General features: G+C 46.9%; 1 protein-coding gene and 1 non-coding gene across 6 annotated transcripts; both read right to left on the reverse strand.

Annotated features, from left to right (window-relative positions):
* Positions 1-5,346: 5,346 nt before the first annotated feature.
* On the reverse strand, positions 5,347-18,672 carry AURKB (aurora kinase B). Of its 5 annotated transcripts, none has more exons than XM_053362834.1 (10): positions 18,360-18,654; positions 17,342-17,382; positions 15,513-15,700; positions 14,430-14,583; positions 14,184-14,247; positions 12,451-12,642; positions 11,420-11,558; positions 10,199-10,347; positions 9,895-10,069; positions 5,347-5,944 (listed from the first exon to the last, which is right to left on the reverse strand). In XM_053362834.1, the coding sequence occupies exons 3-10, from the start codon at positions 15,555-15,557 to the stop codon at positions 5,768-5,770; spliced, it is 1,095 nt and encodes a 364-aa protein (XP_053218809.1). In that variant the 5' UTR covers positions 15,558-15,700; positions 17,342-17,382; positions 18,360-18,654; the 3' UTR covers positions 5,347-5,767. The 5 variants fall into 5 exon arrangements, with proteins under 5 accessions (XP_053218809.1, XP_053218810.1, XP_053218812.1 ...); XM_053362835.1 differs by lacking the exon at positions 18,360-18,654 and adding an exon at positions 18,235-18,339; XM_053362837.1 differs by lacking the exon at positions 15,513-15,700 and having other exon boundaries at positions 18,360-18,672.
* Positions 18,673-19,206: 534 nt separating this feature from the next.
* Positions 19,207-19,338, reverse strand: LOC128401082 (U8 small nucleolar RNA). The gene has a single exon (XR_008327430.1). It is a non-coding gene; the product is annotated as a U8 small nucleolar RNA (small nucleolar RNA).
* Positions 19,339-19,770: the final 432 nt, after the last annotated feature.

Genomic DNA, 19,770 nt, shown 5'->3' on the forward strand with positions numbered 1-19,770 from the left:
GCTGCTTTAAGCCTTAGGGTGTAATGAGTGTAAAAACCACCATAAATGCAAATGAGCAGCCTTCCTCCATTAATAAGCTCTTCATACCTCTCTAAAGCCTTGTGGCTTTCATGAGGGGAGGGGGCTACACCCATCCCCACTTCTTTTTGCTTGGTTTTAAGTGTGGTATTTATGGGAGGCGCATTTAGGGAAAGCACAGCAAGGTAGGAAATCATCAGAGCGCAACGCCCGCAATGAGCTTGGCAAAAGCGTCATGGCCTGTCAGCCAAGATGGAGTCGCCATGGGGTACCTCATGGAAATTGTTGCTGTCGTTTAGTCGTGTCCGACTCTTCGTGACCCCACAGACCGGAGCACGCCAGGCCCTCCTGTCTTCCACTGCCTCCCGCAGTTTGGTCAAACTCATGCTGGTAGCTTCGAGAACACTGTCCAACCATCTCGTCCTCCGTCGTCCCCTTCTCCTTGCGCCCTCCATCTTTCCCAACATCAGGGTCTCTTCCAGGGAGTCTTCTCTTCTCATGTGGTGGCCAAAGTCTTGGAGCCTCAGCTTCAGGATCTGTCCTTCCAGTGAGCACTCAGGGCTGATTTCCTTCCGAATGGAGAGGTTTGATCTTCTCGCAGTCCACGGGACTCTCAAGAGTCTCCTCCAGCACCAGAATTCAAAAGCATCCATTCTTCGGCGATCAGCCTTCTTGATGGTCCAGCTCTCACTTCCATACATCACTACCTCACGGAAATAAGATTCATAAATGGAATGGCCCATCTATGGTTACTGCAAGGCACACTGTGGAGAAGGAAGCTTTCGGTTCTGCTTGAGAGTTTCCCAGAAGCCGAACGCCATTTTTTGACAAGATGCTGTGATCAAGATGGATGCTGGGTTAGACCCAGCAGAGCTTTTACGGCAACATGGCTTTGTCCTGGCTTTGAGGGAAAGAAGCTGCTAAGATTGGGCTGTAGACACAATCCTGTATTTGTCCAGCTAATCCTGTATTTGTCCCGAAGAGTCAGTGTAGCTTGTTGCAGGAATTTATGTAAAGGTTGGGGGGTTTGCCCCTCCAGCAGATATCATGCACATGCAGCCCACTACCAAAACCAGCACAATTGCTTTTGTGGCTTTTGTGATTTGTCCCCACAAAACACCCCATCACAGTTTCTTCCTATCTATTCAAAGGGCCTTTGCTGCACGATACTAAATGTAACAATTCAGAGATAAATGTATCTGTGTACTGTCTAACAGGGAAAACTTCAGAAATTCATATAGACATGTGTGCTCAGTTACTCAACAGCCCCACTGCCTGAGTGATAATCCCTGGCATCCTGATACCTGAGTGCCAGACAGGTAGCCATTCCAGAAATAACAAACCCAGATGAGGACAAAAGGGCGTGATTAACTTGGCTGGGAAACAGGGAAATGTAAAGATCTTTTTTGTTACACTTGATAGGTGTTTGGTGGAGGGCAAGGGGAACCATGGGGCAGGGTCCAGGATGCTCAGATTACTGCCCCCAGACCTCCCCTTTCATGATGTAACCGTGATGTAGTTTGGGGGGGTGTAACATGGGGATGAGCAGCTAATAAAAGTTTGGGGGCTCTTTTGTTTGGGGCTTCCATCTTGTTCCACCTGGTGGCAGGTGGGAGTCCTGTCGCGACAGTCTTCAATAAAGACCAAGCCTCCTGACTGCTGTTTTGCTCTGGTATTCCTGGCTGCTGTCCTTGTTTTTTGTCCAAGGGAGCCGTCAGATTTCTCCGTTAACAAGCTAAAGCAGGTAGATTGAGAAATGAAGGCATGCGGTGCATTGTCAAACTATGGAACATGTTCTCACAGGAGGCAGGGGTGGCCAACTTGGTTTTAAAAGAGGAGAGAAATTCACAGGGGAGGAGAGGGCTATCAATGGCTACGCTCTTGTCTCCACAGTCAGAGGCAGCAATGTTTCTGAATACCAGTTGCTGGAAAACACAGGAAGGGAGAAGGCTCTTGCGTTCGAATCGTGCTTGCCCATTTCCCACAGGCCTCCGGTTGGCCACTGTGAGAACAGGATGCTGGACCACGTTATAAGAAATTTAAGGTCTTATATATATATATATATGTTCATAAATGTACCAAGCAAACACATACAAATATGTAAGCCACATGTCTGAAACCCACAGAAAAGTCCTGAAACCATTTTCTCTCTCCCAAAATGACCTCAAATATTTCTCTGCAAGGTCAAAAGAAATGGGAAATATCCCCACTGTCTCTTTCGCAAATCCTGTCTTAAGGGCACATTTAAGATATGAACAGGGTGTGAGCCTATGACCTGGATTTAGGAATTGAGTAGCTATCATAACAAGAGTGGCCAGGATGCCCAGGTAATCCAGTCAGGTAACCTGGCAGACAGCAAGAAACAACACACCCAGATTTCTGCCCCTCCTCTTCGTATTAAGGGGGTGGTCTTGGGCTACACCCCTTCTGTGATATATGCATTATTCTGGGGGATGGTCTTGGACTCCAGGGTGGGCAATTTAAAATATCTATGTATGGGCTTACACACATGGCTTGGGGTCCCTCCCCCCTTCCTGCGTGTGAGGGGAGCACCCTGTTGCAATAGCTTTAATAAAGATCAGGCTTACTAGCTGCTTTGCTTCTCAATATTCTCTGGCTGGTATCTGTTATTTTCTCCTACAGATAGAGAACCTACAAAAGGACTCTATATGGGCTCTAAGGGAAAAGGAGCAGGTTTTTTTTCACATAACAACCAGGTAGGCCATTGGCCTGAACCCTGCAGGGCTTTCCTCATGTGCTTCAAGCCACAGGATATAATGGGGAAAATAGGAATGTCAAGGAAAACACACACACCAGTAGCACCTTAGAGACCAACTAAGTTAGTTATATACAGTGGACGCTCAGGTTGTGAACATGATCCTTGCAGGAGGCACATTCGCAACCCGCAGCGCCACATCTGCGCATGCGCTAGTCACGATTTGGCGCTTCTGCGCATGTGCAAAGCACGATTTAGCATTTCTGCGCATGCGTGAGCGCCGCAACCCAGAAGTAACCCATTCTGGTACTTCTGGGTTTCGGTGCATCTGTAACCCAAAAACACGCAACCTGAAACATCTGTAACCCGAGGTATGACTGTATTCAGGTATCTGAAGAAGTGTGCATGCACACGAAAGCTTATACCAATAACTAACTTAGTTGGTCTCTAAGGTGCTACTGGAAGGATTTTTTTTTATTTTACTTTGTTTCGACTACCAACACAGCTACCTACCTGTATGAAAAACACAGCGAAGGCAAAATCGTCTCCAGGAAACCACTGTTGAGCCACAGATACTCAAAAGTGGCTGAAAAGTTTAAATAAAAGGATCTTTGGGGAAAATTAGACACCTAAAAGCCAGTTAGTGGAGGTGGATGGTCTCAAAACGACCTGCTGTAGATCTCTACAGTGGTACATCGGTTCTCGAATGTCTCCATCGATGAACGTTTCGGCACTGAAAACCCAAAAGTAAATGTTTCCGTTTTCAAACATGCCTTGAAAGTCTAACTGCTTCCGCTGCGTGTTTTTCGTTTTTTTTTCAACTGAATTTGTGGACAGCCCTTTGCGCCTTGGCTTCCGAACGTTTCAGAAGTCTTCCGGAACGGATTACGTTTGAGAATCGAGATACCAAGCAGCATGTTCTGAGAGTAAACGCACTAAAATGAATGTATATGACCGAGGTCTACTCATGTCAGGGAACCTACTCAAAGAAGTCCCAATTTATTTCAGCCTCTCTCTCTCGCCAAGAATATGGTGGTGTGTAGTGTTGGACTAGGACAAAGCTTTCCAAACTGTGCGTCATGACACACCAGTATGTCAGTTGCAGTGTCTAGGTGTGCAAATGCTCTCCACACTCCTCCCGGGGTTAGTGTAACCTCTCATTTGCTAGTAAAACTGAATTACTGCATCGCGAAATGATACTTGTTTGGAAAGGTCCAGACTAGGACCTGGGAGACCAGGGTTCAAATTCCAACCAGCCATGCTAGCCACCATCTCTCGGTCTAATGTACCTTCACAGGCTTGTTGCAAGAATAACACGAGGAGTCATAGGAACATAGTATTGTAGATTTGGAAGTACTCCAAGGGACATTTAGTCCACCGCCCTGCTGCTCGGAGGGAAGGTGTGGTACAAATATAATAAATAGGTAACAATTGCTAAACATGCATCTGAGCTGTGCTACTTCAAACTGCAAATGATGCACAGGGGAGCACTTTTTAAACCAAAAAACCGAAAACCCCATCTAATCTTCATCTTGCAGGAGACAAGTGTTCATTTTGTGCTTTGCTTTTGCAAATTATATCATCTAAACTTGTTAGCTGCTAGTTACACAAAAAAAGTTCTCCAAGCAGCTTATGACATATTTGAGTGCATAAGCGTGGATATAATACACAATAAAAACACATGAAATGCTTGGAATATAGCTTGCATCTCTCTTCTTTAAACTGATTTTGGCATTAGCTAAAGTGGTGCTTCAGGTTAAGAACAGTTTCAGGTTAAGAACAGACCTCCGGAACGAATTAAGTACTTAACCCGAGGTACCACTGTACTCTGGCAGCTAAAGAAATCAGAGGGCTGCAATTTTAAACGTATCAGTGCCACAAGAGTAGAAACTTTAAGAAGCCTCTCTACCCTATTGCTTTTCTGCTTCCAACTGCAGTTGTACCTTGGGTTACATCCGCTTCAGGTCACACACTTCGCTAACCCAGAAATAGTGCTTCAGGTTGAGAACTTTGCTTCAGGAAAAGAACATGGGGCAGCAGGAGGCCCCGTTAGCTAAAGTGGTGCTTCAGGTTAAGAAAAGTTTCAGGTTAAGAACGGACCTCTGGAACGAATTAAGTACTTAACCCGAGGTACCACTGTACAGCCTCACTGGCTATTTTTATGCCTTATTTTAGAAGGCAGTTGGGGCACTACATGCAACTGCTGTGTTACCCCCCTCAGTGAGAATTAGCCCTTTCCGTTGAATATTCCATTTATGCTTTTAGTTCTTGAAATTCTCTCTCCCATTGTGGAGCTCCATGCAGCATACACAAAATCTCTGCTTTCCCGCACTGACCAACACAGGCCTGCAAAGCATAACTTCCACACCTGCTTTCTTCTTCTAGCCAAATTCCTCAAGCTGTCTTTTGGAAAGTCCAAAGGAAGAGTTTATGGCAGGGCAGGAAAGTACATGTACACTCAGCCCGAGCCACCGCCCCCAGCATAACAATGAGTCCTCTGTGTCAAGCCAAACCCCACCCATCTGTTTCTGCGCTTTGAGGAAATCGGAAATAACCATCCAAAGTTTCAGCTGGACGAAGGAAGAGAAGGCACAGCCAATCAAGTATATATAAAAAATAATATTAGTTTTATTAAAGATGCAAACATCTCCGTAGGATAATGCCACAAGATCAATGTCTTAGAACGGTCTGGGTGACTGTGGGCCTATTAAAAAGAGCTTTTCGGAGAGTAAGGATTAAAGGCCTTCAGTTCCAACTGAAGCAACACCCATTTTTCAATACGGACTCTGAAGCAATCAAAGCCAGCTCCTCCAGAAGCTTGGAGGGGCAAGTTTATCTCCCAGCAGGCAGAAATACACTACTCGCCTATCAGTTCTTCCAGCAAGGCCCTTCAGGAGCAAATAAAATAAAATAAAATAAAATTCAGACCCTACAATCATTTGAAAGAAAGCCTTAAAATACAACCAAACCAAAATTCTTCCTGGGCCATCGCTCGGTTATGACCAGTCCCTCCTCATGCGTCCCTCCTCAGAGCTAGTTCACAGGCCCAGCGTTATAGACTGGAGGCAGCACCCGCCGCGAGTTGGCTTTCACCCAAGGGTGCTCCATCACACCCTGAAGTGGCAGTCGATCAGCCGGGTTGTGGCGCAGCAGCTTTGAAATCAAGTCCCGGGCGCCTTCTGTCACAAACGGGGGGAACTTAAGGTCTACCTGTATTTGGGTACGGGAGAGAGAGAAAAGGGAGTCAAGACCAGGAACCAGAGTAAAGCAGGCATGGGAGGATTTAGCAAGGAACAGATGCTTCCTCGGCTTCTGAACGCATTTCTCTCTCACACACACTTGGAAAGACACCTCTGGTACTTGCATTGGTAACATACCATATTTTTCGCTCTATAAGGCGCACCAGACCAGAAGACCCACCTAGTTTTTGGAGGAGGAAAACAAGGAAAAAAATATTCTGAATCTCAGAAGCCAGAACAGCAAGAGGGATCGCTGCGCAGTGAAAGCAGCAATCCCTCTTGCTGTTCTGGCTTCTGGGATAGCTGCGCAGCATGCATTTGCTCCATAAGACGCACACACATTTCCCCTTACTTTTTAGGAGGGAAAAAGTGAATATTATAGAGCAAAAAATATGGTATTTAGGCAGGAAGCAAGTGAGCTCCCGTTGCTCGGTCCCTGCTCCTGCCAACCTAGCAGTTCGAAAGCACGTCAAGTGCAAGTAGATAAATAGGTACCGCTCCGGTGGGAAGGTAAACGGCGTTTCCGTGTGCTGCTCTGGTTCACCAGAAGCGGCTTAGTCCTGCTGGCCACATGACCCAGAACACCGGCTCCCTTGGCCAGTAAAGCGAGATGAGCGCCACAACCCCAGAGTCGGCCACGACTGAACCTAATGGTCAGGGGTCCCTTTACCTTTTAAGAAGGCTCTGTACAATGATCTGCTAAATATTCAGCGTCTTTAGAGGGTCCTCTTAAGAATCTCTCAAAAATTTGGCCAGGAGGAGGCATTCTAGACTTTTATGGTACTTCCTCAGACTTTCTATCCCCAAGAGTGTCAATTGTACTATTGCTGGCATCCGTCTCAAAAGACAATGGAGTGTACTTCTGGGGGTGAAGTCAAACGGCTGCGCTAGCAGCACCAAAGCGACCTTCCTGGGGCGCAAGCCTGGGCAGTGTGCCTTGAAGTCCTGGGCTACCCAGACAACAAAACCACCCTCTCGTCTCGGCTGATGTGGTCCAAAGGAAAGTAGAGGAAGACGTTTGGCACCAGCCTGGCTGCAGGAGTTGCTGGAAGTACAAGGGGTACAAGGTGCCATCTAACCTCTTAGGGACTCCACTCCTTAGCCATTTATTCTTCCAAAGATATCCCACAAGGCAGTGGAAGTTTAGCATTGTTATAAGAATTTTAAAGTCTTAGATACAGTAGTACCTCGTGTTACATACGCTTCAGGTTACATATTCCGCTAACCCAGAAATAGTGCTTCAGGTTAAGAACTTTGCTTCAGGATGAGAACAGAAATCGTGCTCCGGCGGTGCAGCAGCAGCAGGAGGCCCCATTAGCTAAAGTGGTGCTTCAGGTTAAGAACGGACCTCTGGAATGAATTAAGTATGTAACCTGAGGTACCACTGTATATAATAAATGTTCATAAATGTACCAAGCAAACACGTACATAAATATATAAACCACATGTCTGAAGCAGCACAGGAAGGCAGTCCTGAAACCATTTTGACTCCCAAGCTGACCAAATGTTTCTTTGCAAGGAGAGAGGAGGTGGAAAAACCTTCCTTGTTACAGGAATTTAGAAATCACCTTTTCAAAGGAATGGGCAGACTACCAGGAAAGGCAATCAGATGGGGCATTATCAGATAACCTAGCAGACAGGAAAAACAACAACACTCAAATTTCTGTTGTAGACCACCTTTTCTGTGATGTAGTTATGTTTGTGGGGGGTGGTCTTGGGTTACACCCCTTCTGTGATGTATGTACGATGTATGGAGGGGTCGTCTGGAGCTCCAGGGCAGGGAATTTAAAATATCTATATAAGGGCGGACACACCTTTGTTCTGGGGCCTCCTCCTTTCCTGCATGTAAAGGGAGCACCCTGTTGCAACAGCTTTAATAAAGATCAGGCTTACTAGCTGCTTTGCTTCTCAATATTCTCCGGTTGGCCTCTATTATTTTCTCCTACCAATAGGGAACCCACGTAAGGACTCTATACGGGCTCTTGGATACCCCATAAGGGGAAAAGGGCAGATTTTGTTTACAACAGCACCAAGCTTTCCTTCTCCAAGATGGGCTACTTTCACAGGTGGACGAGCCCCATCTGCCCCTCAATTCCCTCTCCAGCACGTGCAGGAATCCCCTACTGTGCACAGAGAAGCACTGCAAGGAAGTTGCCATGCTTTGCAATAACTCTTCTTCCAAAATGGGGTAATGGAAGCACAGTCATACCCACTAAATCCAGTCTATGCCAGCAAGCCTGTGCCATTCAACCCAAGTAGATCTTCCTGGAGGGAGGGCTGTGCCATATTACATCCTCCTCCATAGATCGCTGTACCCCTCTCCCCAGGTACTTTTCCCTATTCTGAATTATCAGAAGACATGGTGGAAGGGAGATCTCATTTTTGCCTACTTTATTGCTAGACAGCCTGTGCTCAGCCAGTTGGTATGTTGTGTATGTATAAGGAATTTTTGCCCATGGTATAACTATTTCCCACCTTCCCATTTCGACTCTCTGGCACCCTACCTGCATAACCTAGCAATCCCAAAATATAGACACGCTTTTATCCTCGCAAGATTGAATGTACTGCCCTCGGCTGTACTTGAGGGACAATTCCAGCAGATTCCACACGAAAAAAGGCTTATGTCCCTGTGGAGATGGCAGTCCCGAATCGGTGGCACATGCCCTTCTGGCTTTCACTCTTTATAAAGACTTGAGGAATGAGATGATCACCCCTCTTTTATTGTCCATTCCAGGTCATCCAACCACTGCCACAGTGCCCTTTCTCTTGGCAGATCAAGATGAGCAGGTAGGTAACAGCAAAGTTTGCAAGGTTTTTAGCTGGGGCAATCAGAATAAGGCCCACTATTTGACTGCTGAATCAGGACCCTAAAGTGTGTTTCATATAATCGGCTTTTTATATCAGTTTTTTATATATTGCATTGTTGTATTGTTGCTATGGCCGATGGCTGACGCAAATAAACATTCATTCATTCATTCATTCATTCATTGTATGTGTCTCTTCCTCCAAAACACCTTGAAGGGTCTTCATGTGCACAAGGCTGCCCTCCGTTCCCCACACCCACCCACATTCTCACACCCACCCTCCGAGGAAAGCTAGATCTAGAGAGGTGGGCCCAAGGCCTGCTTGAAGGATGGGAGAGGGGAGCCTGGGTTTTCCCAGCTTTTAAAGTCCAAAATTGTAGCCAGTAATCCCACATGGGCTCCAAGCCTCGATTTCCCAGAAATGTGCATTGCAGTGCCTCTAAGCTCTCATGAAAGGGTTGTAGCCTATTCAGGATACGTGTCTACAGCCCTGAGGAAAGTGGCAGCCAGGACCAGTGGTGGGTTCTGCATTGTGGGCAGCAAAGATCTAGCCAGGAAGCAACTGCAATCACCGTATTTTTTGCTCCATAAGATGCACTTGACCATAAGACGCACCTAGTTTTTAGAGGAGGAAAACACGGGAAAAAATATTCTGAATGAAGGAAGGGGAGCCATGGCTCCCGTCCGCCTGTCATGGCTCGCTTTAAAGCAGCAAAGCGGACATGCCGCTTACATGTCCCTCCTCCATGCAGCATTTGCTTCATAAGACGCACGGACGTTTCCCCTTTTTTAGGAGGAAAAAACGTGCGTCTTATTGAGCTAAAATACGGTAATCATTGTTGCTGACACCGGGTGGCCCACTCCATTCTGAAGCCGCAAGAATTGGCCCTATGCTTTTCACCAGTTCTGCTGCCACATAAGCTCCTAGTCCTCTGCTTTTGTCTCTTTCTCTTCCCCCCTCCCTCTTTTGCACCACTTCTTGGGACAATCCCCTTTGGGGCTAGAGTCCCCCGGTGCTATGAGCTTGAGGCTAGCAGAACCCTCCTGGCGCAACCCAGTAACTCTGCACGGAAATGGCTGGTGCGAGTGACAGTTGTGGTCCAATTGTGAAGCTCACCGATACAATGCGGCGATACGTCTCCGGGGCGGAGGCGGTCTCGAAGGGGGGGTGCCCCACCAGGAACTCGTAACACAGGATCCCGATGCACCAGTGGTCCACCTTCTCGTTGTGTGGTTTGCCTTCAATCATCTCAGGGGGCAGGTAGTCCATAGTCCCACACATGGTCTTTCTCCTGAGGCAGAGCAGGAGGCCAAGGGCGGTTAAGAGCTGAAGGGATCTGGGGCAGCACAGTGAAGAACTAGGGCCTCAGATATCCCGGGCAAACCACCAGGGCGAACCAAACCAAGGGTGCCCCCCTTACCTGAGCGAGGGGGCATGCACGGACCAGCCGAAATCAGCAATCTTCAGCTCCCCCTTCAGCCCCATAAGCAAGTTCTCCGGCTTGATGTCACGGTGAATGACCTTCTTGCTGTGACAGTAGAGGAGGGCATCAGCCAGCTCTTCCATGTACTGCAGAGGTGAAGCAAAGAAGGGTCCATTGCGTACAACTTGGGACACCAGTGCCTTGCTATCCGACAGAGACTTGAACCCACCGCCCTGCTCCTTTGGTGCACTGGGTAACCTCAAACTGCACCCTTTGAATGACAGCCAAACAGATCAGCCACGTACCTACGGGACCGCCTCTCCTGGTATGCCCCGCAGAGGACCTTGAGGTCCACAAATAACAGCACTTTGGAGGTCCCAAGCCTCAAGGAGGCTAGATTGGTTTCAACTAGGGCCAGGGCCTTTTCAGCACTGGCCCCGACATGGTAGAACGCTGTCACAAGAGACTTGATATCTTTCCGCAGGGCCTGCAAGATAGAGCTGTTCTGCCTGGCCTTTGGTTTGGACTCTGTCTGACCCTTATGTTTCCCTCCCCTTGCGGTTTTGATCTATGGGCTACTATTAAAATGAGGCTGCATTTTAACCTGTATTTTAAATTGGGTTTTTTTCCTTTTCTTTTCCTCCCCTCTCTTTTCCCCCTATTATGTTTTTACTGTGATTTTACTGGTGTTAACAGCCCTGAGCCCAGCTCTGGCCGGGGAGGGCGGGGTATAAATAAAATTTATTATTTTGCCATCTCCAGCTGGTGCGCCCACGATGACCATTCTTAGACAGGCATAGCCTGGCCAGGTTGATTCATGCACTGGTAACCTCAATATTTGATTAATGCAAACAAACTATTGCCAGCGCCAATTCTTAAAAGCTTGCGCTGGCTGCCCATATGTTACTGGGCCGCGTTTAAGATTCTGGTATATAATTTGCTAGATTAGAGTCTTAAGGACACGTTAAAGACCAGCTGATCTCTGCACGTTGACGGAGGTCTTCAGGGGAGGTTATTACTGATTGGTCCTCCATGGTTCAAATGTTCGACTTATAACCACCAAAAACCCAAGCCCGTGGAACCCATTCCAGACTGAGATTAGGCTAGACCCCTCCCTGAACTTCAGGCCCTTGGCAAAGCGGTTTCTATTTCTGCACGAGTGTTAAAAAGGCTTTGCCAAGGGCTTCTGAACCCAGGCGCAGTGATGCGCAAGCTCACCGTGGCGCTCCTCTGCTCATCGAAACGCCGGTGTTTCTGCAGTTCCTTGTAGAGCTCCCCCCGAGGGGCATACTCCAGGATCAGATATACACGCTTCCGGTCGTGGAAGTAGTTGTAAAGGCGCAGGATATTGGGGTGGCTGCAGGAAAGGGGAAGCGCATTAGAATCTACGACCGGGGAGCGGCAGGAAAGGAAAGAGACATTAAAGCATGGGTAGGCAAACTAAGCCTGGGGGCCGGATCTGGCCCAATCGCCTTCTAAATCTGGCCCGCAAACAGTCCGGGAACCAGCGTGTTTTTACAATGCTTTTATTTAAAATGCATCTCTGGGTTATTTGTGGGGCATAGGAATTCGTTCATTCCCCCCCAAAAAAATATAGTCCGGCGCCCACAATTTATTGCATTGCAATAAAAGAAGCCATTAAAATACAGTTAAAAACCATGCAGCATCTAGCACATGGGTAGGCAAACTAAGGCCAGGGGGCCGGATCCGGCCCAATCACCTTCTAAATCTGGCCTGCGGATGGTCCAGGAATCAGCATGTTTTTACATGAGTAGAATGTGTCCTTCTATTTAAAATGCATCTCTGGGTTATTTGTGGGGCATTGGAATTCGTTCATGTTTTTTTCAAAATATAGTCCAGCCCCCCACAAGGTCTGAGGGACAGTGGACTGGCCCCCTGCTGAAAAAGTTTGCTGACCCCTCCATTAAAGGGATGAAAATCCATGGGGCCACACAATTGCCAGCTGAGGGACCGCTTTTAATTTAATAGCATTCTTTCACTGCTTTTTTTCCTTTTCGTTTGCCGGCTCTTTGGAAGGGACAGAAATTTAACAAACAACATCACCTGTACAGCCGGAAACTGACAGGATTTTAGGGACAACAGCTTCTACACCCAAAGAGATTCCATCTTTTCCAAAAACTTCCTTGGCCGTTTTTGTCTTTGATGCTCACGGGAAGGGGGCAAAGCAGGCCGACAGTTAAAACTATTATGAACTTGGAGGCTCAGAGGCCTTTGGTCTTTCGCAGTACCTGAGGTGACACTGGATTTCAATCTCCCGCCGCAGCTGATGTTCCACACACTCCTTCTCCATTTGGGATTTGAAGAGCACTTTGAGCGCCACAATGAACTTGGATTCTTTCTCCCGAGCCAGGTAGACGTTCCCAAACTTGCCTTTGCCCAGAGGACGCCCGATCTCAAAGTCATCAATGGTGAATAAGCGCCTGGGGAGTGGAGAACAGGTTTGCTGGCATGACGGCCCAGAGGATTTTGTCATGTTGCAAGGAGGGGACGGGCACCTTGAAACCCTATTGTTCCCCACAGGGAGACTCTCCTGGCACCATCACTACATACCTTTAGGTACCAGGCAAAAGCATCCCTCTTCTCCCAGGTCTTTGGCTCATTAAACAATCTACGGCCTTTCGAACTGGCAGGGTATTGTTTCGGTTTGATATTACAGCCGTACCTTGGAAGTCGAACGGAATCCGTTCCGGAAGTCCGTTCAATTTCTAAAACGTTTGAAAGCCAAATCGCAACTTCTGATTGGCTGCAGGAAGCTCCTGTTGGGAAACTGTGTACGTGCAGCTACCCACACAGAGTCAATTAAGGTTTGGCAGACAGCCAGAAGGTCCTGTGAAGGAGTAAGTCTTCCTGGTGATAACAGAGGCATGGAGACAGCTCCCTGATTGGTCAAACTCTCTCAAGGGAGTGATAATTAATGGCCTACTAACTGGAATGTGTTAGTTCTGGAGTTCTGTGTTCAGTGGTTCAGTGTAAGAGAGAGAGCTAGCAAAAGATCTGAGTTCTGTTCCTGTAAATAGTCCACTGTATATAATAAACACCTAACTACAAGTTCCTGGTTCCTGCTTCGTCTATCCTGTCTGCAGCCAAGTCGCCAATTGCTTTCATTTCTTTCTGCGTGTACTCTGCTAGGTCTGGCTAAGGTCCTGCAACTAGAAAGTTGCGAAACACCAAATAGGTTTTGGCAATCAGAAGCTGTGGAAGCTCTGTCGGACGTTCGGGTTCCAAAAGAACGTTTGAAAACCAGAACAATCACTTCTGGGTTTGTGGCATTCGGGAGCCAAAACGTCCGAGTTCCAAGGCATTTGGGATCCAAGGTATGCCTGTATATCTTTGTGTTTTTATATTTAAACTGCTCTGGGATCTTTGGATGAAGAGAGGAGTAGAAATTTAGCAAGTAAATAAACATGGCTAGCCAGACAACACAAGCCCCAACCCATTCTGGTATGCCCCACAGAGAAACTTACGGTCTTCAAATAAAAACATCTTGAAGGTCCCAGGCCACAGAGAAGTTAGGCTGGCCTCAACTAGAGCCAGGGCTTTTTCGGCTGTGGCTCCGACCTGGTGGAACACTCTGTCACAAGAGACTAGGGCCCTGCGGGACTTGACATCTTTCCGCAGGGCCTGCAAGACAGAGCTGTTCCGCCAGGCCTTTGGCCAGGGCACAGCCTGACTCCCTCCCTCGGCAATCTTCGCGGAGCTCTGGCCCAATGGTGGCCAGTAGCTTGAATTTAATTAATTTTATAATGAATGATTTTAGAGTGTTGTTTGTGTTGTACTTTTGTACTGTTTTATTGTTGTTAGCCGCCCTGAGCCCGGCTTCGGCTGGGGAGGGCGGGATATAAATAAAATTTATTATTATTATTATTATTATTATTATTATTATTATTATTATTATTATTCCCAAGTCCAGAAACAGATTTGCAACCGCCACCTTTCTGAAACCAGTAACAAGGGAACTCACTCCGGGCCTTCCTTTGGCGGCTGAGCCATGGAGCCAGACTCAATAGGGACCCTGCCTGCGACAGCTGTGGAAACAGAAAACAACGTCATCTATAACACGGCAAGACGAACACAAGCCCCAGCATCCTTTACGACAAGCAGTCTGGGAAAAACCCAAAGCAATGGGGTGCATCTGAGGCAATTTCAGCAGCACAGGAATCAGTGAGAGGCATTTCCAAAAATTTCCACAAAGGAGACCAGGTCTTACCCATATTCTGGGCACCCGAATCCTTCGGACCTTTCTTTGTGCTGCTGGAAATAGCTCTGTGGGCCAAAAGCGATCCAGAAGGGGTGATGGATGATGGAGTGTTGGTATCCTTACAGGCAACCCTCTGAGCACTTGTCATGTTGTTCACCCGGTACTGCAGGAAAGGGACAACGCAATCAAGAAATAGCCCCACTCAAGGTCACATTTCGTGGTTTTTAAATGAAGACGTACACACAGCCCTGTGTGCAAAGACAGAAAGTCAGTGTATTTTGTATCAGTAGGTTTTATGAAACACTCCAATGATCTGATTTATCTTGTTTATGTACTTGTACTTTTAATCTTGTGTTGGAAGCCGCCCAGAGTGGCTGGGGAAACCCAACCAGGTGGGCGGGGTAGAAATAACATATTAATTATTATTATTATTATTACTATTATTACTCGTATTTTGTCAGCAGAGCAAATAACTTTGAAACTGCCGGGTTTGTCTAGTGTTAATTGTCTTTACAACTGACATCCATCCACTGTTACCAATGAACTTATGAAATGGGAAAATTTCCATGGAAAAGTAAAATAACGGAGAATGCTCCCCCTCACATAATTGGTTATATACCTTCATTTGAAGCCCCAATAATAATTGTGATACTAGTAAAAGCCACAATTTAGAGCCCACAGGCTACCACACACACACACACACACACGATGGGACTCTTGTCAAGAGCAGAAGATAAGGTCAAAGACTAGTCATCCAATTTTTGTCTGTTACACATACAGTGGTACCTCAAGTTACGAACTTAATTCATTCCAGAGGTCCGTTCTTAACCCGAAACCGTTCTTAACCTGAGGCGCGCTTTCCCTAATGGGGCCTCCCGCCGCCACCACGCAATTTTTGTTCTCATCCTGGGGCAAAGTTCTCAACCCGAGGTACTACTTCCGGGTTAGCAGAGTTTGTAACCCGAGGTACCACTGTACTCAATTTAACTCACCACCCCAATAAAGATTCCTTCACCACCCATCACAACAGTTGACACATTCCCACCCCACGTATCGTTTTCCCAGCAGTGGCAGATATAGGCAAAGACTTACTTTGGAAAGGCTATACATACTGCTCAGATTTTCCTTATTTGCCATCTTGGATCACAAGATGATCTGAAAGACCATCGGATCTCAGAATCCTCTGAGGGAGAGACAGCACAGCTCTGGTGTCCAGCACCAAGTCAGAAAGATTGTGACCCAAATTACTGCAGCTCCAGTATTGAATCCCAAGAGTCACTCTGCAAAGGGTAAACAGATATCATGCTGCGGAACTGAACCAATCTAGGTGCCAAATGGCTCCTGGGACATGGGTTGTGGGCGCCAAATCAGACTATCTAGTCACCACTTTTTTTAAAAAAAAGCAACACCTTTTCTTTGTTTTTCCAGAAAGCATGAACTAATATGCAATTCAGGTACAGGTATTGTAATGAGCTGGGATTACAGGTAAAACCTCTCCCTTACAGCAGGTGCTTCTAATCTCAGCTTGTTACATACAGTGAAGATACCAGGTAGCCTGACATCTGGCTGGTTGATAGAGGCTCAAATACTTATTTCACTCATTATAATGCACATCAATCTCTGACTTTTGTCTTCTGGGTTTCTGGGGGTTTCCCTGTTGTTATTCTGTCTCTCACAGCTACAATAAACCTACCATTACGATTAGGGACTGGTCATTTCTTCGTCAAGAGGGCAAACAGGCAAATTTAGCAGGGGATCAAATACTTTTCCGCCTCACTGTATCACACTTTTAACAGAAACTGTTGTTAATACATGTTTAATTTTGTGTTCACAATAAAAATAAAGTCATACCTCCGTTTACGTAACCAGAGGGTTAAGTAAACTTCGGGATGTGCGCATAGCAAACCCTGAAGTATTTTACTGGTTTTCAAAAGACTAGTCTTTATTGTTCAATCCTGGCCTTCTAATACGCCCTGTAGCAACATCCTCCCACAGCTATACAGTGGCACCTTGGTTTACAAACTTAATCTGTTCCGGAAGTCCGTTCTTAAACCAAAGTGTTCTTAAACCAAGGTGTGCTTTCCCATAGCAGCGGGGGACTCAATTTACAAATGGAACACCCTCAACAGGAAGCGGAACATGTTCTGCTTCCAAGGCAAAGTTCACAAACCAAAACAACTACGGTACTTCCAGGTTTTAGCGTTCTTAATCCAAGTTGTTCATAAACTAAGCTGTTCTGAAACCAAGGTACCACTGTACTATACCGACTGATTCTTTTAAAGTAGCAAGGGAATACCTTTGTATGCCTCCACCTGTTGTCAGCTGAGAGTTACTGAAAGTACTGCTAATGTGTTTGGTTTGGCAGCTTAAAGAGTGTCACACTCTTTAAGCACATTCATATATTTATAATAGAAAGGCACTGGAAAGAAAGAATATTGTTTACTCCTTCTAAACATACAAATGGTTGTTTGCAGCACATGAAACTTTCAGGTTAAAAAGTAAGGATGTATGCTGCCCCAGTTTATGCTCCATATTTGATCACACCATTATTAATGTGGGCACAGAACAACTGAATGCCTGAGTACAGGTACATGCATAAGTCACAGCTTGCCTGAAGGGATGTTCCTGCAAGCTTTATTTTTGTGATAACTTCTTGACTTGCCTTGAGTGTGCTCTCGTTTGGGATAGGGGGATAGAGTCCACTGTGCATACAGTCGTTAATTTTTGAGAAAAGGTTCTGACAAAGCCTGGCAAAAATATTATTTCACATCCTGAAATATTACTGCGAACAGATTTAGCGTGTGTTTAATGGTGTGACTTCCAGCTGCAGGAGAGTTCTCAATCACCTATACCTAACTATACATCAATATCTCTAAAACTGGCATTCACGAATGCAAAACCTAACAGTCAAATTCAATTACCTTAAGCATGTGTTGAAAAGCATTTCATACCCGGGGAAGTGCTACAGAAATTATAAGCAAAAAAACATACCTCCAAGTTAGTAGTATGATGGCAAAATAATCCTCACTCCCTGTGAGCTATTTTTTCCTTCTTGCTTTGAGGGTGGGGTGGGTTTGGGGTTTTTATTTTTTTTTTTGTACAATCCAGCAGTTTATAGACTTTATGAATCAAATATAAATGAGAGCAACCATATGATGCCATTTTCTGCACACTACAGTGGTACCTCGGGTTAAGTAATTAATTCGTTCCGGAGGGCCGTACTTAACCTGAAACTGTTCTTAACCTGAAGCACTACATTAACTAATGGGGCCTGCTGCTGCCGCCGCACCGTCAGAGCACGATTTCTGTTCTCATCCTGAAGCAAAGTTCTTAACCCGAGGTACTATTTCTGGGTTAGTGGAGTCTGTAACCTGAAGCGTATGTAACCCGAGGTACCACTGTATTTTGGAATAAACGCCTTAACTGCACTATAAACATTTTTAAAAAACAGCACCATACCATTTCAAGCAGCGGGGGGGGGGGGAGTTACTGGGAACTGTAGATTGGGTAAGGGTGCTGCTGAGTTGTTAGGAAACACCCCCCCCAAAACACACACACACACAAAAAGATCTATGATTCGCAGAGCAGTTCAACAGCCAATCCCTCCTCACAGGGAATTTTAGAAGGGGCATAGGGGTGTCTCCTAACATCTCTCAGCACCCTTAGCAAACTATAGTTCCCAGGATTATGGGGGGGTGGAGATCCATGATTGTTTAAAAAACTAGGAAGCTGCTTTCAATGCATAGTGAGGATTGGGCCTTTTACCCCGAGATCCACCCAACCCCATGCAGCCCTGTGGCTCTCCTTGCAATACCAGATCCCAGTCTCCCATCAGGTCCGGGAGAGTGGGAGCCGCAGTCCTGAAGGGGCACACGGGGGATCCCCGTCCCTGCCCCGCCGACCCCTTTTCCCTCCCACCGGCCCGCGAGATTCTCTTACCTGCCAGCCAACAGCCTCCCATCCGCGTCGCCGCAAAAACGCCTTTGCCTTCGCTTTTCAAATCTGCCCTCCCGAAGCCCTATTGGCTGCCGCCGCGTTCCAGACGCGCCTCCTAATTGGTTACCAGAAGCCAGCTGCTCCGCCTCCCCTTCCGAGGGAGCGGGTCTCCCGTTTTCTCATTGGCTAATGGAAGGGCCTCTCGCGCGCCTCTCCGTCCCTTTGCATTGGTCAAGTTTCGAGCATGCGGGTTAGGAAAGGGGGCGGGATTTGCAAAGGAGAGGAAGGGTACCGATTGGCTGCTTCTCTGCGCCCTTGACGATGCTCACTCCCGGTTGGTTAAGTCGGGAGATGCCCGAGCGCAAGCTTAGTGGTTACGAGGACCTTGTCAATCTCCCCCACACACCAAAGCCGGCCAATCAGAAACGAGAAGAGGCAACGTAGGGCGGGATATGTCGGCCATTTTGTGAAACGACAAGCATTGGGAGACGTGAGCCGAAAAAGGGATGGATGGCCGCCAGGTAAACAGCACACCCTGGAAACAAGGGGGGAAGGGGCGGGGCCAGTGTAGAAAGAGCGGCCAATGGTCTTTCCGCTAGGCGTATTCCACCAATTGAAGACGAAGGTGGAAGTAGGCGGGCCAACGCGCGACTGATGGACACTTCAGTTGACCAATCACACGAAAATAGAAGTGTAAGAGTTGGAAGGGCCACCCAAGGATCATCTAGTCGAACCCCGAGCAATGCAGGAATCAGAAAAACAGCACAGCTAACCAATAGGATTAAGTAGAGAAATAAAACTTAATTCTGCTTTTGTAACGTTTGAGTTTAGAGAAGGATCGTCAGTAAAAATCAGAAAGGAGCAGGCCGGGGCGTTGCTGTTCCCCGGCCAGCGGAGACTCTAATCATGTCTCATGCGCTCTCCGTTCATCATGTTCTGTTCTCCCGGAGGAGGAACAGGTAAGGATATACCTCACTGACGATAGCGAGCATGTCTGGACGCTGGGGCCGCCATTTTGCGCACAGCCTCTCAGGTCACGGTGGCGCAAAAGTGAGCTGCCTTGGAAACTCTTCACGAGAGATTAAAACACCTCCCGCTGCGGCATTCTGCACCGTTTCCCGCGGCAAAGCTCTTTGCGCAGAGCGGCATATAACAACCCGGCCGAAGAGCCGCCTGCTTTCCCAGGGTGCCATGCGCCAGCTCATTTGCATGGGGCGGTGACGTCGCTCGAGTTGATGCAAGGGCAGCCTTACCGTATTTACTGGGAGGAGCCGGGCAGAGCCAGGGGCCTCCGCAATTTTGTTTTTTGTAAATAATTTTTATTAATTTTCATTAATAACACTCCAATAGATAGAATATCAAATCTTGCCACATCACAATACAAATAATAAAGCCAATTATACATCCCAAATTA

This window comes from Podarcis raffonei, chromosome 13 (genome assembly GCF_027172205.1).
Source record: "Podarcis raffonei isolate rPodRaf1 chromosome 13, rPodRaf1.pri, whole genome shotgun sequence".
In the NCBI taxonomy this organism is placed as follows: Eukaryota; Metazoa; Chordata; class Lepidosauria; order Squamata; family Lacertidae; genus Podarcis; species Podarcis raffonei.